We start from the raw sequence: 11288 nt of genomic DNA on the forward strand, positions 1-11288 counted from the left end.
CGATAGCTAGATAAACCAAACCAGATGCAATGCAGGAGATCCGTGATCGGAGATATAGTAGGTTCTGGAGAGTAGCATTGGGGAGAGGGTGTTTAACCCCCCTCCCTCCCACAGCATGATTTCTACCATCTAAACCACTGTCCAAACTGCTACTAGACATGTCGGAGGTACCTGCATTTTGTTTACTCGTTGGCAGGGCCTTTTTTGTAGAAAAAGCCCAGCAGGAACTCATTAGCATAATAGACCACACCCAACAGCAGAAACTCATTAGCATATTAGGCCACACCTCTGACAACACAGTTCATTAGCATACTAGGCCGTACCCCCATGTTACCAGAAGTGTGGTCCCACCTTTTGCTTCTTATTCTGTTTACCTTGTTTGTTGTCAACACCCAGGGCTTTTTTTGTAGCAGGAACTCCTTTGCATGTTAGGCCACACACCCCTAAAGTAGCCAATCCTAATGAGTTTCTGCTGTTGGGCGTGGCCTATTATGCTAATGAGTTCCTGCTGGGCGTGGCCAACTTGGGAGCCAGCCGGAACTCCGTTCCTGTGCGTTCCTGTCCAAAAATAGCCCTGCTCGTTGGGGTTTAAAACATCTTCATGGGGATAGAGAGATAGGTGTAATTTAGACTGGGGAACTGGACCAGGGAGAAAAGGGCCAAATATCTAGGTTACATTACTAGAAATCACTCTGCTTGAAGGGTGGGAGGAGAAGAGGAAGTGCTCTTTCTTTATTTCAGTTGTGCTTGTGCAAGAGAACACCATGATAGGCTGCCCTAAATGCACTAGATTCTGCACAATAGCAACTAATGGACACTTGACTTTGACTCATGGATTTGAAGAGTACCACTTGTCAGCTTTCAACTTCAGTTGATTTCCCGAAGCGCCATACTGAAGCCTTCTAGGGCCTCTCTGAAAGACTGCAGCAGAACGGATCCCAGTTCATCCCCCGTTTCTTGTACCGCTGCATCATAGCTGCCAAAAAGCGGCGTAGCAGCCTTGATGTCCTCACGCTTGGCCTCCAGTAAGATCATGTGAAGTTCCTCTGCTATCCTCTCATATTTCTGGTGATCAAATTTCGAAAGATCAGCTTCTTGAATTGGGTAAGTGATGTCGTTTGGATAGCAGTCTTTCGGGACTGGGAATTCGATATATTTCAGTCTAGGAAAGTCAATGAAAATATTGAAAAGGCATTTCAACCCTCGAAAAGACAGAGGGTTCCCGAGGAACTTCAGCTCCTCCAGCTTCCGGCAGGGGACCAGACCCAAAATCAGCATGTTGACATGGATGTCTTGAATGTTGCACTCCTCGAGGGTGAGGCTCTTCAGTGTGTGAGATGAGTGGTTCAGAAGTTTGAAGAAGGTGGATGGGTATAGGTCAGTCACATCATGTCCACTGATATCTAGGACTTCCAGGTGGTTAGAATGAAGACTATTGGCTAGATAAGCCATATCGGCATGGTTTAAGGAGCAGTTAGAGACATCCAGCACTTTCAGAGGAGTTTTCAGCGGGCTGAAAAGTTAAGTGCAAGAACAAGAGTAAAAAAACCCTGCAAAAATCCACTGGATATTTATCAAATCATCATCGAGTTTACAATAACCGTATACACAATGGATGCCACCTGCACCATCAGTGAAGGGAGATCAAGTTTTGTTGACATCACTAAAACTTATGTACGGGTGCGGTCAGACGGCATGCTGGGAGCAGTTTAAATTGCTCCGGTCCCAATGCATTTTTCTTTAACCTGGAGAATCGTGATCACACTCACCTCCTTGTTCCGAATCGCTGCACAGCCACATCGTTCCCCGCCGTCCACATGCGGGAGCGTGCGTTTGTGTTTTTTTTCTCTCAGTTTGCGCATGCGCACAGGCGGCCATCTGTAGAATTAACATTTTCGCGCAGAACAGCGATTTCCACTTCAACCCAACTGCTGTAACACTTCCCTTTAAACTTTAAAGGAACACTTCCCTTTAAACTTTACCCTGAAACTGGCCTCCATGAGATCCCGAACTCATCTAACCAACAAAACTAGGCACCGTTTAAACATTGTTTTTAATAACACGGGAGCAGAGCTTCACCTGTGTGCATACCGCCAACGCTAAAATAAAATGGTGAGTGAAGAGTGGAAGCCTCGGGCTTCTGAGCGGAAGTGGCTCAACACCGCAGGAGCGATCAGACATCAGAAAAGTGCGTCTAGAACCGGAGAATCGGGAAAACACCACATGGGGACCAGGTAACAAAATACTCGGTTTTAAAGGGGGTTTGAGTCGGAAAGTGACGGCTGGGGACGGTGCGCAGATGTTGGGTGTGTGAACGTGGATATAAAATCCGCTACTGAAGCATGCCGAAAGCGGACTAAACGGCCCGTCTGAACGCACCCTGTGAGAAACGAGAGGCAGGATTATGGACACAGAATCATAGTACCTGTGGGTTTGCTTTCTTTGCTGTCAAATCACAGCTGATTTATTGGCGACCTCACTGGGTTTTCGGGGCAAGGGACGTTCAGAGGTGGTTGCCCACTGCCTGCTTCCACATCATGCCCCTGGCATTCCTTGGGGGTCCCCCGTCCAAATACTACTAACCAGGGTCAGCCCTTCTTAGCTTCCGAGATCTGACAAGATCGGGCTAACCTGGGCTATCCAGATCAGGTACCAACAGGCTGTAAGAGACCTCAAAGGCTTTGCTCCTCACCTGGAAAGTTATGCTGTACTTAATTTTATTGATTAGTTCATAGGTTAGGACAAGATGATCAAACCAAGATAAACCACTAAGGAATAAGAGCAGACACGGAGAAGGAAGTAAACTACAATCCCCTCAGTCATGCAGACTTTGAGGTAGGGAAGAGGACTCCTTCCATGGTTCACTTAAACCTCAAGAATAACACTCAATGTATATGAGTCATCTCCACCCAAAGGTAAAATTATCAATGCTTCATCGTTCCTTAGAGGAATTAAACCTCCTAACCACTTAATTGCCCTGACTTGGATGGCCCAGCCTAGCCCGATCTCATCAGTTCTTGGAAGCTAAGCAGGGTCAGCCCTGTTAGTACTTGGATGGGAGACCACCAAGAAATACCAAGGTCTTGACACAGACGCAGGCAATGGCAAACCACCTCTGAATGTCTCTTGTCTTGAAAATCCTATGGGGTTAACATTAGTCACCTGCAGCTTGGCAGTTTTCACTGCCACCAGCCTCTTAATAAATAGTCCAGGGATTGCTTAGTCCTCCATCATTTGGGGATCAAGTTTGATGAAGCATGGTTATAAACAGGGGTCACTTCCTAGAAAAAGAGGTAAAAGGTAAAGGTTCCCTTGCTCGAAAGCCAGTCGAATCCGACTCTAGGGTTGCGGTGCTCATCTCCGTTTCAAAGCCGAAGAGCCAGCGCTGTCCGAAGACGTTTCCATGGTCATGTGGCCAGCATGACTAAACACCAAGGCGCATGAAACGCTGTTACCTTCCCACCGAAGTGGTACCTATTTATCTACTTGCAATTTCTTGCTTTTGGACTGCTAGGTGGGCAGGAGCTGGAACTAGAGACGGGAGCTCACTCCATCATGCGGCACACTCGGGTCTCGAACTGCTGAACTACCGACCTTCCACAGCCTGCAGTTCAGCAGCAGGCTGGCTGGAGACGGGGAGGACAGGGAGGCGGACATGCCTGGGTTTCCTGCCTGATCTTCCTAGGTGCCCCGCAGGTGCGAGGCACCTGGAAAAGATCGGGCAGGGAACCCAGGCATTTAAATCCCCCCTCCCTGAGTCTCTCTGCGGTCGGGGTGCGGGGCCTGGGCTCCTTACTGCTGGAGCACCACTCTGGGGCACTGCGGCAGGAAATGACCCCTGGGTATAAGATTCAGATACATTGAAACAGAAATCACCAACTGTAACGGTTCCTTGTTTTATGAGAGTGTATGTGCCTTTAAATGCTTGTTTGAAGAGCATGGTGTTAGACTAGAATGATTGGGAGAGAGAAATGTGCTGTGATTGGTGGATGACAGAGTGTGGGAGGGTTTTTTGAAGTGAATCTGTGTGGGTGTGTCAGAATGTCAGTTATGAAAGACAGTTAGGAGAGTCAGTTAGTGAGAAGCAGTGGAGTTGAAAAAAGTTCAGTTGATGTTGTTCTGTCAGTGAGAGTTCAGTTTGTTCTGTGTGGTATCTGAGAGAGAAAGAGCAGCATATATCTTCAATAGTGAATCTTTAAAGTTCTTAAAGAAGTTAAATTTACCAAGAGATTAAACTGTGTGGTCGCCTAAGTGAGAGATTCCTGTCAGGACTAAAACTGACAGTGTGTGATACAGTTGACAAATATATTTACAAGAACCTTATTCCCAGCCAGTTACATAATAACCAACCTCTTGTTTTGTTCCTCTTTCAATAAATCCAATTTTATTTAAATATGTCCCAGAAGTCATATCAATTCTTCCTCAGGACCACATTAGATCCTGAAAAGTCTAGACCCTGTGTTACCCTACCAGTAAGAGAAACAGAGAGAAGGTTTGGAAATCCTTAAATTCCTGGTGGCAGCCAAATCTACCCAGTTTACAGAAGAGCATATTTAAAGGGAAAACTAGTTGCAAGGTCTATATTCTAGTCATTATAGGGTTAATCTATATACCTTGTGTGCTATTATTTAGACTGACCTGGAAGGGAAACTTGACTCAAAGCCAATGGGAAGACAGCCCGGGAAAACCTAAGTCTGTTTACTAGCAATCATTGGTTACTGTCTTCAGGTGAATTCCTTCTAGGGGTCAAGAAGGGAAATCTCCATTGTTGTGTGACCATGTGTTCTGTGCTGTAAGCATGTAAAAATGTAGCTCTAGATATCTTTGTTATTTCGTAGCTTTCCATTTGAACCCTTTCCCTTAGAAATAAAGCTTTTTACATAGAAGAGAAATGTCTCCTCTCCAGTTGAGCAAAGATCCACTGCAAACTCTGAGTATTTAAGTATTTTTGCCTATTTCCCCCCATGCTTATCACTCCGGTAAGAATGATTCCAAACGACCTCACCTGAGCAGTCTGCGTATCCTTCCCGTGAGGGGGGAAAAGGGCAGGCTCAGCTCCGTCAGTTGGGTCATCTGGCTCAGCTTCTCTCCGGTGCTTGCAAGCGTGGCTTCGTCCTCTGGGGTGAATCTCCTCACGTCAAAGGTCCTCGCAGGGAGCAGGAGTGCCGTCAGCCGAGGAAAGTGGACGTTATTGAACAGCACCTGCAAGTGCTCCATCTCCAGCCGGACGTTGTGGACCACTTCGAATCGGCGCAGCAAAGCGGGCTCCGCGAGCTTTATGATGTAAAAGAGCTTGCGGGGGGCCAGGTTGTCCACTCTGAAGGCCACACAGCGAATCTTCAGCGGGCTGTGGTGCCTCAAGAACAAGGCCTGGACGGCCAGCTCGTAGCTTCTCTCGGTAACAAAGAGGTCGACGAGGACATCGACAGAGATCTCGGAAAGGCCGGGGCCGAGCTGCAGCCTTTGAATATCGACAAGCAGGTCGAAGCAGATCTTGCAGAGCAACTCCGTCCTGGCCCAGCGCCCCAGGGCCTTCTGACATCTGCAGAGTTGGACTTCCACATCCTTGATGCCCGTGAGGTCCACCGTTCTAAGCCGCTTTGCATAGGGAGAGGAGCCATTCAGCACGTAGTCTCTCAGGCCGGCCAGACAGCTGGACAAACACACGCAGCAGGCTCTGCTGCTGAGGTCCTCCGGGTGGTCTGCTGTCCTGCCCAGCAGTTCCCCAATGTTCAGTTCGGGCAGCGGCCAGTTTTCGACCAGGTCATGGATCACGTCGCCCTGCTCCTGCAAGAAACTGGCCTTAAAAAGAAGGGGGAAAAGGTTGTGGGCGACGCTGCTGAGATTCCTCCTGATCCGCTGCGTGTCGGACACCAGAGCCTCCGCACTCATGAACCGCAGGGAGCGCATGGCTGCCGTCCGTCTTCTTCTGTATCCAAATGGAGGCACTCTCCAGTTTGGCAGTCTCTATTTTTAGCTGCAGCTGCCACTGTTTGGGTGGGTGAAGGGTATGTGGGAAAGCAAACTGAGACGTCACATGCAAATCTGATGTTACTGCTTTGGTGCCAGACCCTTGACAAGTTTAATCCATGGACATTTAATTTATGCGCACACAATCGCACTGACATCATCTTTTGTAATCACAAGTTTCTTTTAAATCTGTGGCTGAGAGTTAAAGAGACCCGTCTGCTGCAGTGAAACACATACACACAAGAATTTTTTGAATAAATATTATGACAACTTACATGCAATCAAACTTATTTAGAGAGGGAGGCAGCTGTAAAAATCAATACCATTTTGAAGACTCTTGTTTCTATTGTCAGTCTGTAAAATTCTTGATATACCATACCTTGACATAAGTGTTACCTCGAATAAAACTTTGTTGGTCAAGGAAAGAGGAGGAGAAGGAGGAGATTGGATTGATCCCCTGCCCTTCACTCGGAGTCTGAGAGCGGCTTACAAACTCCTTTCCCTTCCCCTCCCCACAACAGACACCCTGTGAGGTAGGTGGGGCTGAGAGAGCTCTTTCCAGAACTGTCCTTGAGAGAACAGCTCTGACAGAACTATGGCTTGCCCAAGGTCATCCAGCAGCTGCAGGTGGAGGAGTGGGGAATCAATCCCGGTTCTCCCAGATTAGAGTCCGCGCACTTAACCACTACACCAAACTGTAGATGCCACTGGACTCAAACTTTGTTCTACCGCTTCAGACCAATATGGCTACCCACCTGAATCCATATTTGACATGTTATTTGCACATTTTAAAACTGTATATTCAGTATCTCCCAGCCTAAAAAAACTCCCAAGGCAGCTTCCAGTATACAATACAGAATCAAAGCCATATGAAAATATCTAATACAATAAGACAACGTATCTTTCATAGAACGGTCCATAATATCATGAAAACAAAATATAAAGTCTAAGAGAGGAAACCAACACTGCTGTCCAATCACACAAAACCCAACAAGTCAAATAAAGCAACTGCAACATTGGTTCAAAGCCTGGGTAAAAATAGGCTTCTTTTTGTTGTTGTTGCTTTTCCTTCCCCCCCCCCCCAAACTGAAATTTTTATTAAGTTTTCAAATTTTACGACTTTACTACAAAGCCAAAACAAAAATGTAACTATATAAAAAATTTGACAATACAAACATTTTGTTATAACATGAACTTACTCTTTTACATCTTTACAAGCTTACTAATAATAACTACCTTTATAAGTTTAATAATACATAACATCAACGTATTTTTTTGGTAAAGAACAATTTTTATTCCCTGAGGTTGAAATGTAATAAAAAAAAGGAAACCACTTTTCCAGTTGTTGCTTTTCCAACCAGGCACCTAAAGCTAAGCAGATTCAGTGCCAGTCAGGTCTCGGAGAGGATAGAATTTCAGGGGGTGAAAGTGCCAACGCAGAGGGACGACCCCCCCCCCCGGTTAATAGCCAAGTCAGCTCTGCAGGTTGGCATGGCTAATAAGGCTGGTTTGGAAGATCTTAGCCCCTGGCTAGAGGTGTACTGAAGCAGGTGATTTCCACATCATTTAGGGCCTCAGATCATTTTCTGTTGACAAGGGTACCGCAGTCCCACTGGATCAAAGCAAAGGCCCATCTAGTCCAGCATCTTGCTGATAGTAACAAGTGACCAGATATTTTGAGGAACGCCCCAAGCAGGTAATGAAGACAACAGGCCTCTCCTGCCATTTCTTTTCAGTATCCAGTATTCCCATGTACACTGACTCTGTACATGGAGGTTCTATGAAACTATCATGGCTAGTAGGTAAAGGTAAAGGGTCCCTTGCTCCAAAGCCAGTCAAATCCAACGCTAGGGTTGCGGTGCTCATCTCCGTTTCAAAGCCGAAGAGCCAGCGCTGTCCGAAGACGTTTCCGTGGTCATGTGGCCGGCATGACTAAACACCAAGGCGCACAGAACGCTGTTCCCTTCCCCCCGAAGTGGTACCTATTTATCTACTTGCAATTTCTTGCTTTCAAACTGCTAGGTTGGCAGGAGCTGGAACTAGAGACGGGAGCTCACTCCGTCATGCGGCACACTCGGGTCTCGAACTGCTGAACTACCGACCTTCCACAGCCTGCAGTTCCACTTGAGCCACCGCAGCTCCTCATCGCTAGTAGCTACTGGTATACTTGTTCACCATGAATTCTCCTAATCCTTGTCGTCTGAACTTGATCTACCGTTTCATGAACTGACTGCACAAGAATGTGTTTTTTTTTAATGATAAAACAGGACACACCACAGTAGTAAAAATGATACAAATCTTTTCTTTATTGTTCCATTTCAAAAGGAGTTATACAAGAAGGTTTCCTGAATAACAAAAAAAACCCCTACTTGGACAGAAGTTGCATATAAATCCACGGTTCTCCAAGGATGCGGTAGGTCTCCCTATGAAAGCGCAGAGACACTTGGCTAAAGGAAGCTTCAGTCCTTCGCCAACTCCATGTGTTTGTGACACAACTAGGCAAAGAGCCAAATGGCCAGACTCCCAGACAAAGCAACACAGACAGCTGTGCTGGCAGTCTTGGGTGGTTTTCCTCCATAGCCCAGCATCGTGTACACGGGACCAAATAAAAGAACACGTTTATTCTGGAGGATCATACCCAACAAAGGATGAAGGAAGATTCAGGTTTCGAAGCATTCAAAAGGGGTTCTTCACCCACTGCATGTGTCCGGCTCCCTTCTCTCTTCACAGTCTGTACAACAGGAATATCTATCTATATATCTAATTCCGAGCGTGGCCCCAGAATGTTGATCCAAAAAAATCCACATGATAGGGCCCTGTATAGAAGGGGGGATTTTTCTACACATCTGGGGGAATGCCCAGGTTTGCAGATAAATAAAATAAAATAAAAGGTGAGGGGAGTTTACAGAATGCCAACCGAGATCACACAGAACCTTGTGAGATCATAGGCAATAGTGAGGTTGCCTAGCAACCAGGGCACTGGCGCCTGGGCCTTGGTAAACCAAACAGGACAGAAGATTTTTTTGGGGGGGAGAGCAGCGGCGGCTGAGAGAAGAACACCTTAGTGAGTGGGAGGGGGACAGAAAGTAGAGAAAACGCTGGGAAGACCAAGTAAGTGGGGGACAGTGTGTGTGTGTGGGAATAGGATTCCCCCCCCCCGAGTCTCACCGGTTACTAACTTGTAATCTATGAAACCAAATCATTTTCAGTTGTGCCCATCCCCTCATACGTCTGGCAGCTGTGCCCACCTTTTAAAAATATTTTAAAGTGCCACATAACACGTGTATCCCTTTATGTGGTTGTCATTCACCTTACTTAAAAAAAACAACGGGGACAATTAAACAAACAGCTTTAGCAACGGTTCCAGGGACTGTTGGGGAGGTGCCTGAATGTCACAGGCACTAGGCTGCAGGCACTAGCCAATCAGTGCTTTCCAGAGCCGGCTTTTGCTCCACCTTTTCCCCCACAGTGCTCAGCTTTGGATCCGTTTGGACTAAATGTAGTGAAAGTATTTCCAGACTCACCCCCAATGTTCCCTCTAAGCTGTGGAGTCTTGTGAGCAAAAATTCCACTTTCTGAGCTACTGGCACTAAAGTTGTGAGCAAGTGATTTGGCTGCTGCATAAATTAGTTTGCTCTGGAGCCATCCTTCCTGAGCTGAGACAAAAATGTGTGAGCCGGAGGCTAAAAAAACTGTGAGCTAGCTCACACTAACTCAGCTTAGAGGGAACACTGCTCACCCCATTACTGTATAAATGTTACATTTGTCTTCACCTAATTCATACACAGTAATGTGACTATGACAGCGATGATATACTTTAAGCATGTACACATACACAGTGGCAAGGATTCTTAAGAGTTGACCAAAACTGCACAGGCGACACATATAAGCCCAGTAGAGATTTCCGGGGCTGTGTGAACTGTGCTTTAAAAAAAAAAAAAAAAACACACAGATCAAAATTCTGTACCTAAAAAAAGCTGAATTCTGCAGCCTGTATTTGCATGTTTCCTCTTTTTTTTGCATTAATTTAGTTTCCTTTGCTAGCCACGGAAAGGGGCAAGAAGCTATGAAATATTCCAAAGCCTGAGCACTGGAAACCCTATTCAGTCACACACACACACCCCGGCTTTCCAATCCACCTTTATATAGGGGTAGAAATATGGAACTAGGATTTTCAGGAAGCAACTGACACGACAGTCTGCAGTTTCCCAGGGCTTGTACAGAATCATGGGATACTCACAGCCTGAAGACACCTGTCTCTATGTGCTTGGCTGGTCCAGTATACTGCCTGATCCCATCAGGTCTTGAAAGCTAGATCAGTATTTGGACGGGAGACCACCAAGGAACACCTGGGTTGTGACGCAGAGGTAGACAGTGGCAAACCACCTCTGAACCTCTCTTGCCCTGAAAACCCCACCAGGGGTCGCCATAACTCAGCGCTGACTTGACGGCAAAAAAATCCAACCACCCAGGACAAAATCAGGTATCACGTCTCTTTAAAAATCCTCTTGCTGAAGTCTGAATAACTTTTGTTCTCAGTCCGGAAGCTTAGTCCGAGCCTGCTTAAGAATCTCCAGCATAAATTATTACAAATACATTGATCTGTTTTTACTATTCCCATCTTTTAATTCAAGTCCGCATATGCTCTCTGCACAAATCAACCACCGACTGCTGGGTGTGTGCTGGTTAGGAATTTAAAACAAAATACTTCTATAAAAAAAGAACAACTCATATGGTGACACAATACAATATTTACAGGACGGTCAATGACAAAAAAACATTTTTTAATTGTACACAGATTGCTTTCTCCATTTACAGGATTGCCAGAAACATAGTGACACCTAAATCTCATCAACCATATACAAAATACAGGTCCAAGCTGAAGAAAAATGTAAAAAACCCAGAAAACTGTACTTCTTACATACAAACAATGATAAATTCCCCTTCCCAGGAGAATGCCCGCTGGAATCCATGGCGCCACGGGTGCTGAGAGGTTCTGGTTTTAGAAGGTCACATTATGTACTCAGCACCAAATCATCCTGGGGGAAAATGACAAAAGTAAGTTTATCTTGTAATTCACCAGTACTGTGAGGGGATCTGAGGGGGGAACATGTTATCTGAAAGTGTGTGTGGGGGGGTGTCCCTTACTAAAATTCAGGCTTCAGGAAGAGGTGTGGGATTGCCTGGAAAAAGGAATTCAGATTATCTGCAACATCTGGGTCCAGACTTTTCTGCATAACAATTTCTCAGCCATTTTAAGCATAATTGTCAAAACAATAGGTCCAATGCAGCCAGTACACACAGGGGGAGGGAACCGC

General features: G+C 46.0%; 1 protein-coding gene across 1 annotated transcript; it reads right to left on the reverse strand.

Annotated features, from left to right (window-relative positions):
• Nucleotides 1-607: 607 nt before the first annotated feature.
• Nucleotides 608-5939, reverse strand: LRRC14B (leucine rich repeat containing 14B). Its single transcript, XM_015417737.1, has 2 exons — nt 5006-5939; nt 608-1513 (listed from the first exon to the last, which is right to left on the reverse strand). The coding sequence occupies exons 1-2, from the start codon at nt 5908-5910 to the stop codon at nt 868-870; spliced, it is 1551 nt and encodes a 516-aa protein (XP_015273223.1). The 5' UTR covers nt 5911-5939; the 3' UTR covers nt 608-867.
• Nucleotides 5940-11288: the final 5349 nt, after the last annotated feature.

Source organism: Gekko japonicus, unplaced genomic scaffold (assembly GCF_001447785.1).
Source record: "Gekko japonicus isolate JY-2015 unplaced genomic scaffold, Gekko_japonicus_V1.1 scaffold97, whole genome shotgun sequence".
NCBI classification, from domain to species: domain Eukaryota; kingdom Metazoa; phylum Chordata; class Lepidosauria; order Squamata; family Gekkonidae; genus Gekko; species Gekko japonicus.

Bases quoted from the DNA above. Each gene is read 5' to 3' on its own strand.
- LRRC14B (XM_015417737.1), bottom strand. From the start codon at position 5,910: ATGCGCTCCCTGCGGTTCATGAGTGCGGAGGCTCTGGTGTCCGACACG. The intron at 1,514-5,005 runs GTGAGGTCGTTT...TTAACTTTTCAG, and splicing joins AGGATACGCAGACTGCTCAG to CCCGCTGAAAACTCCTCTGA.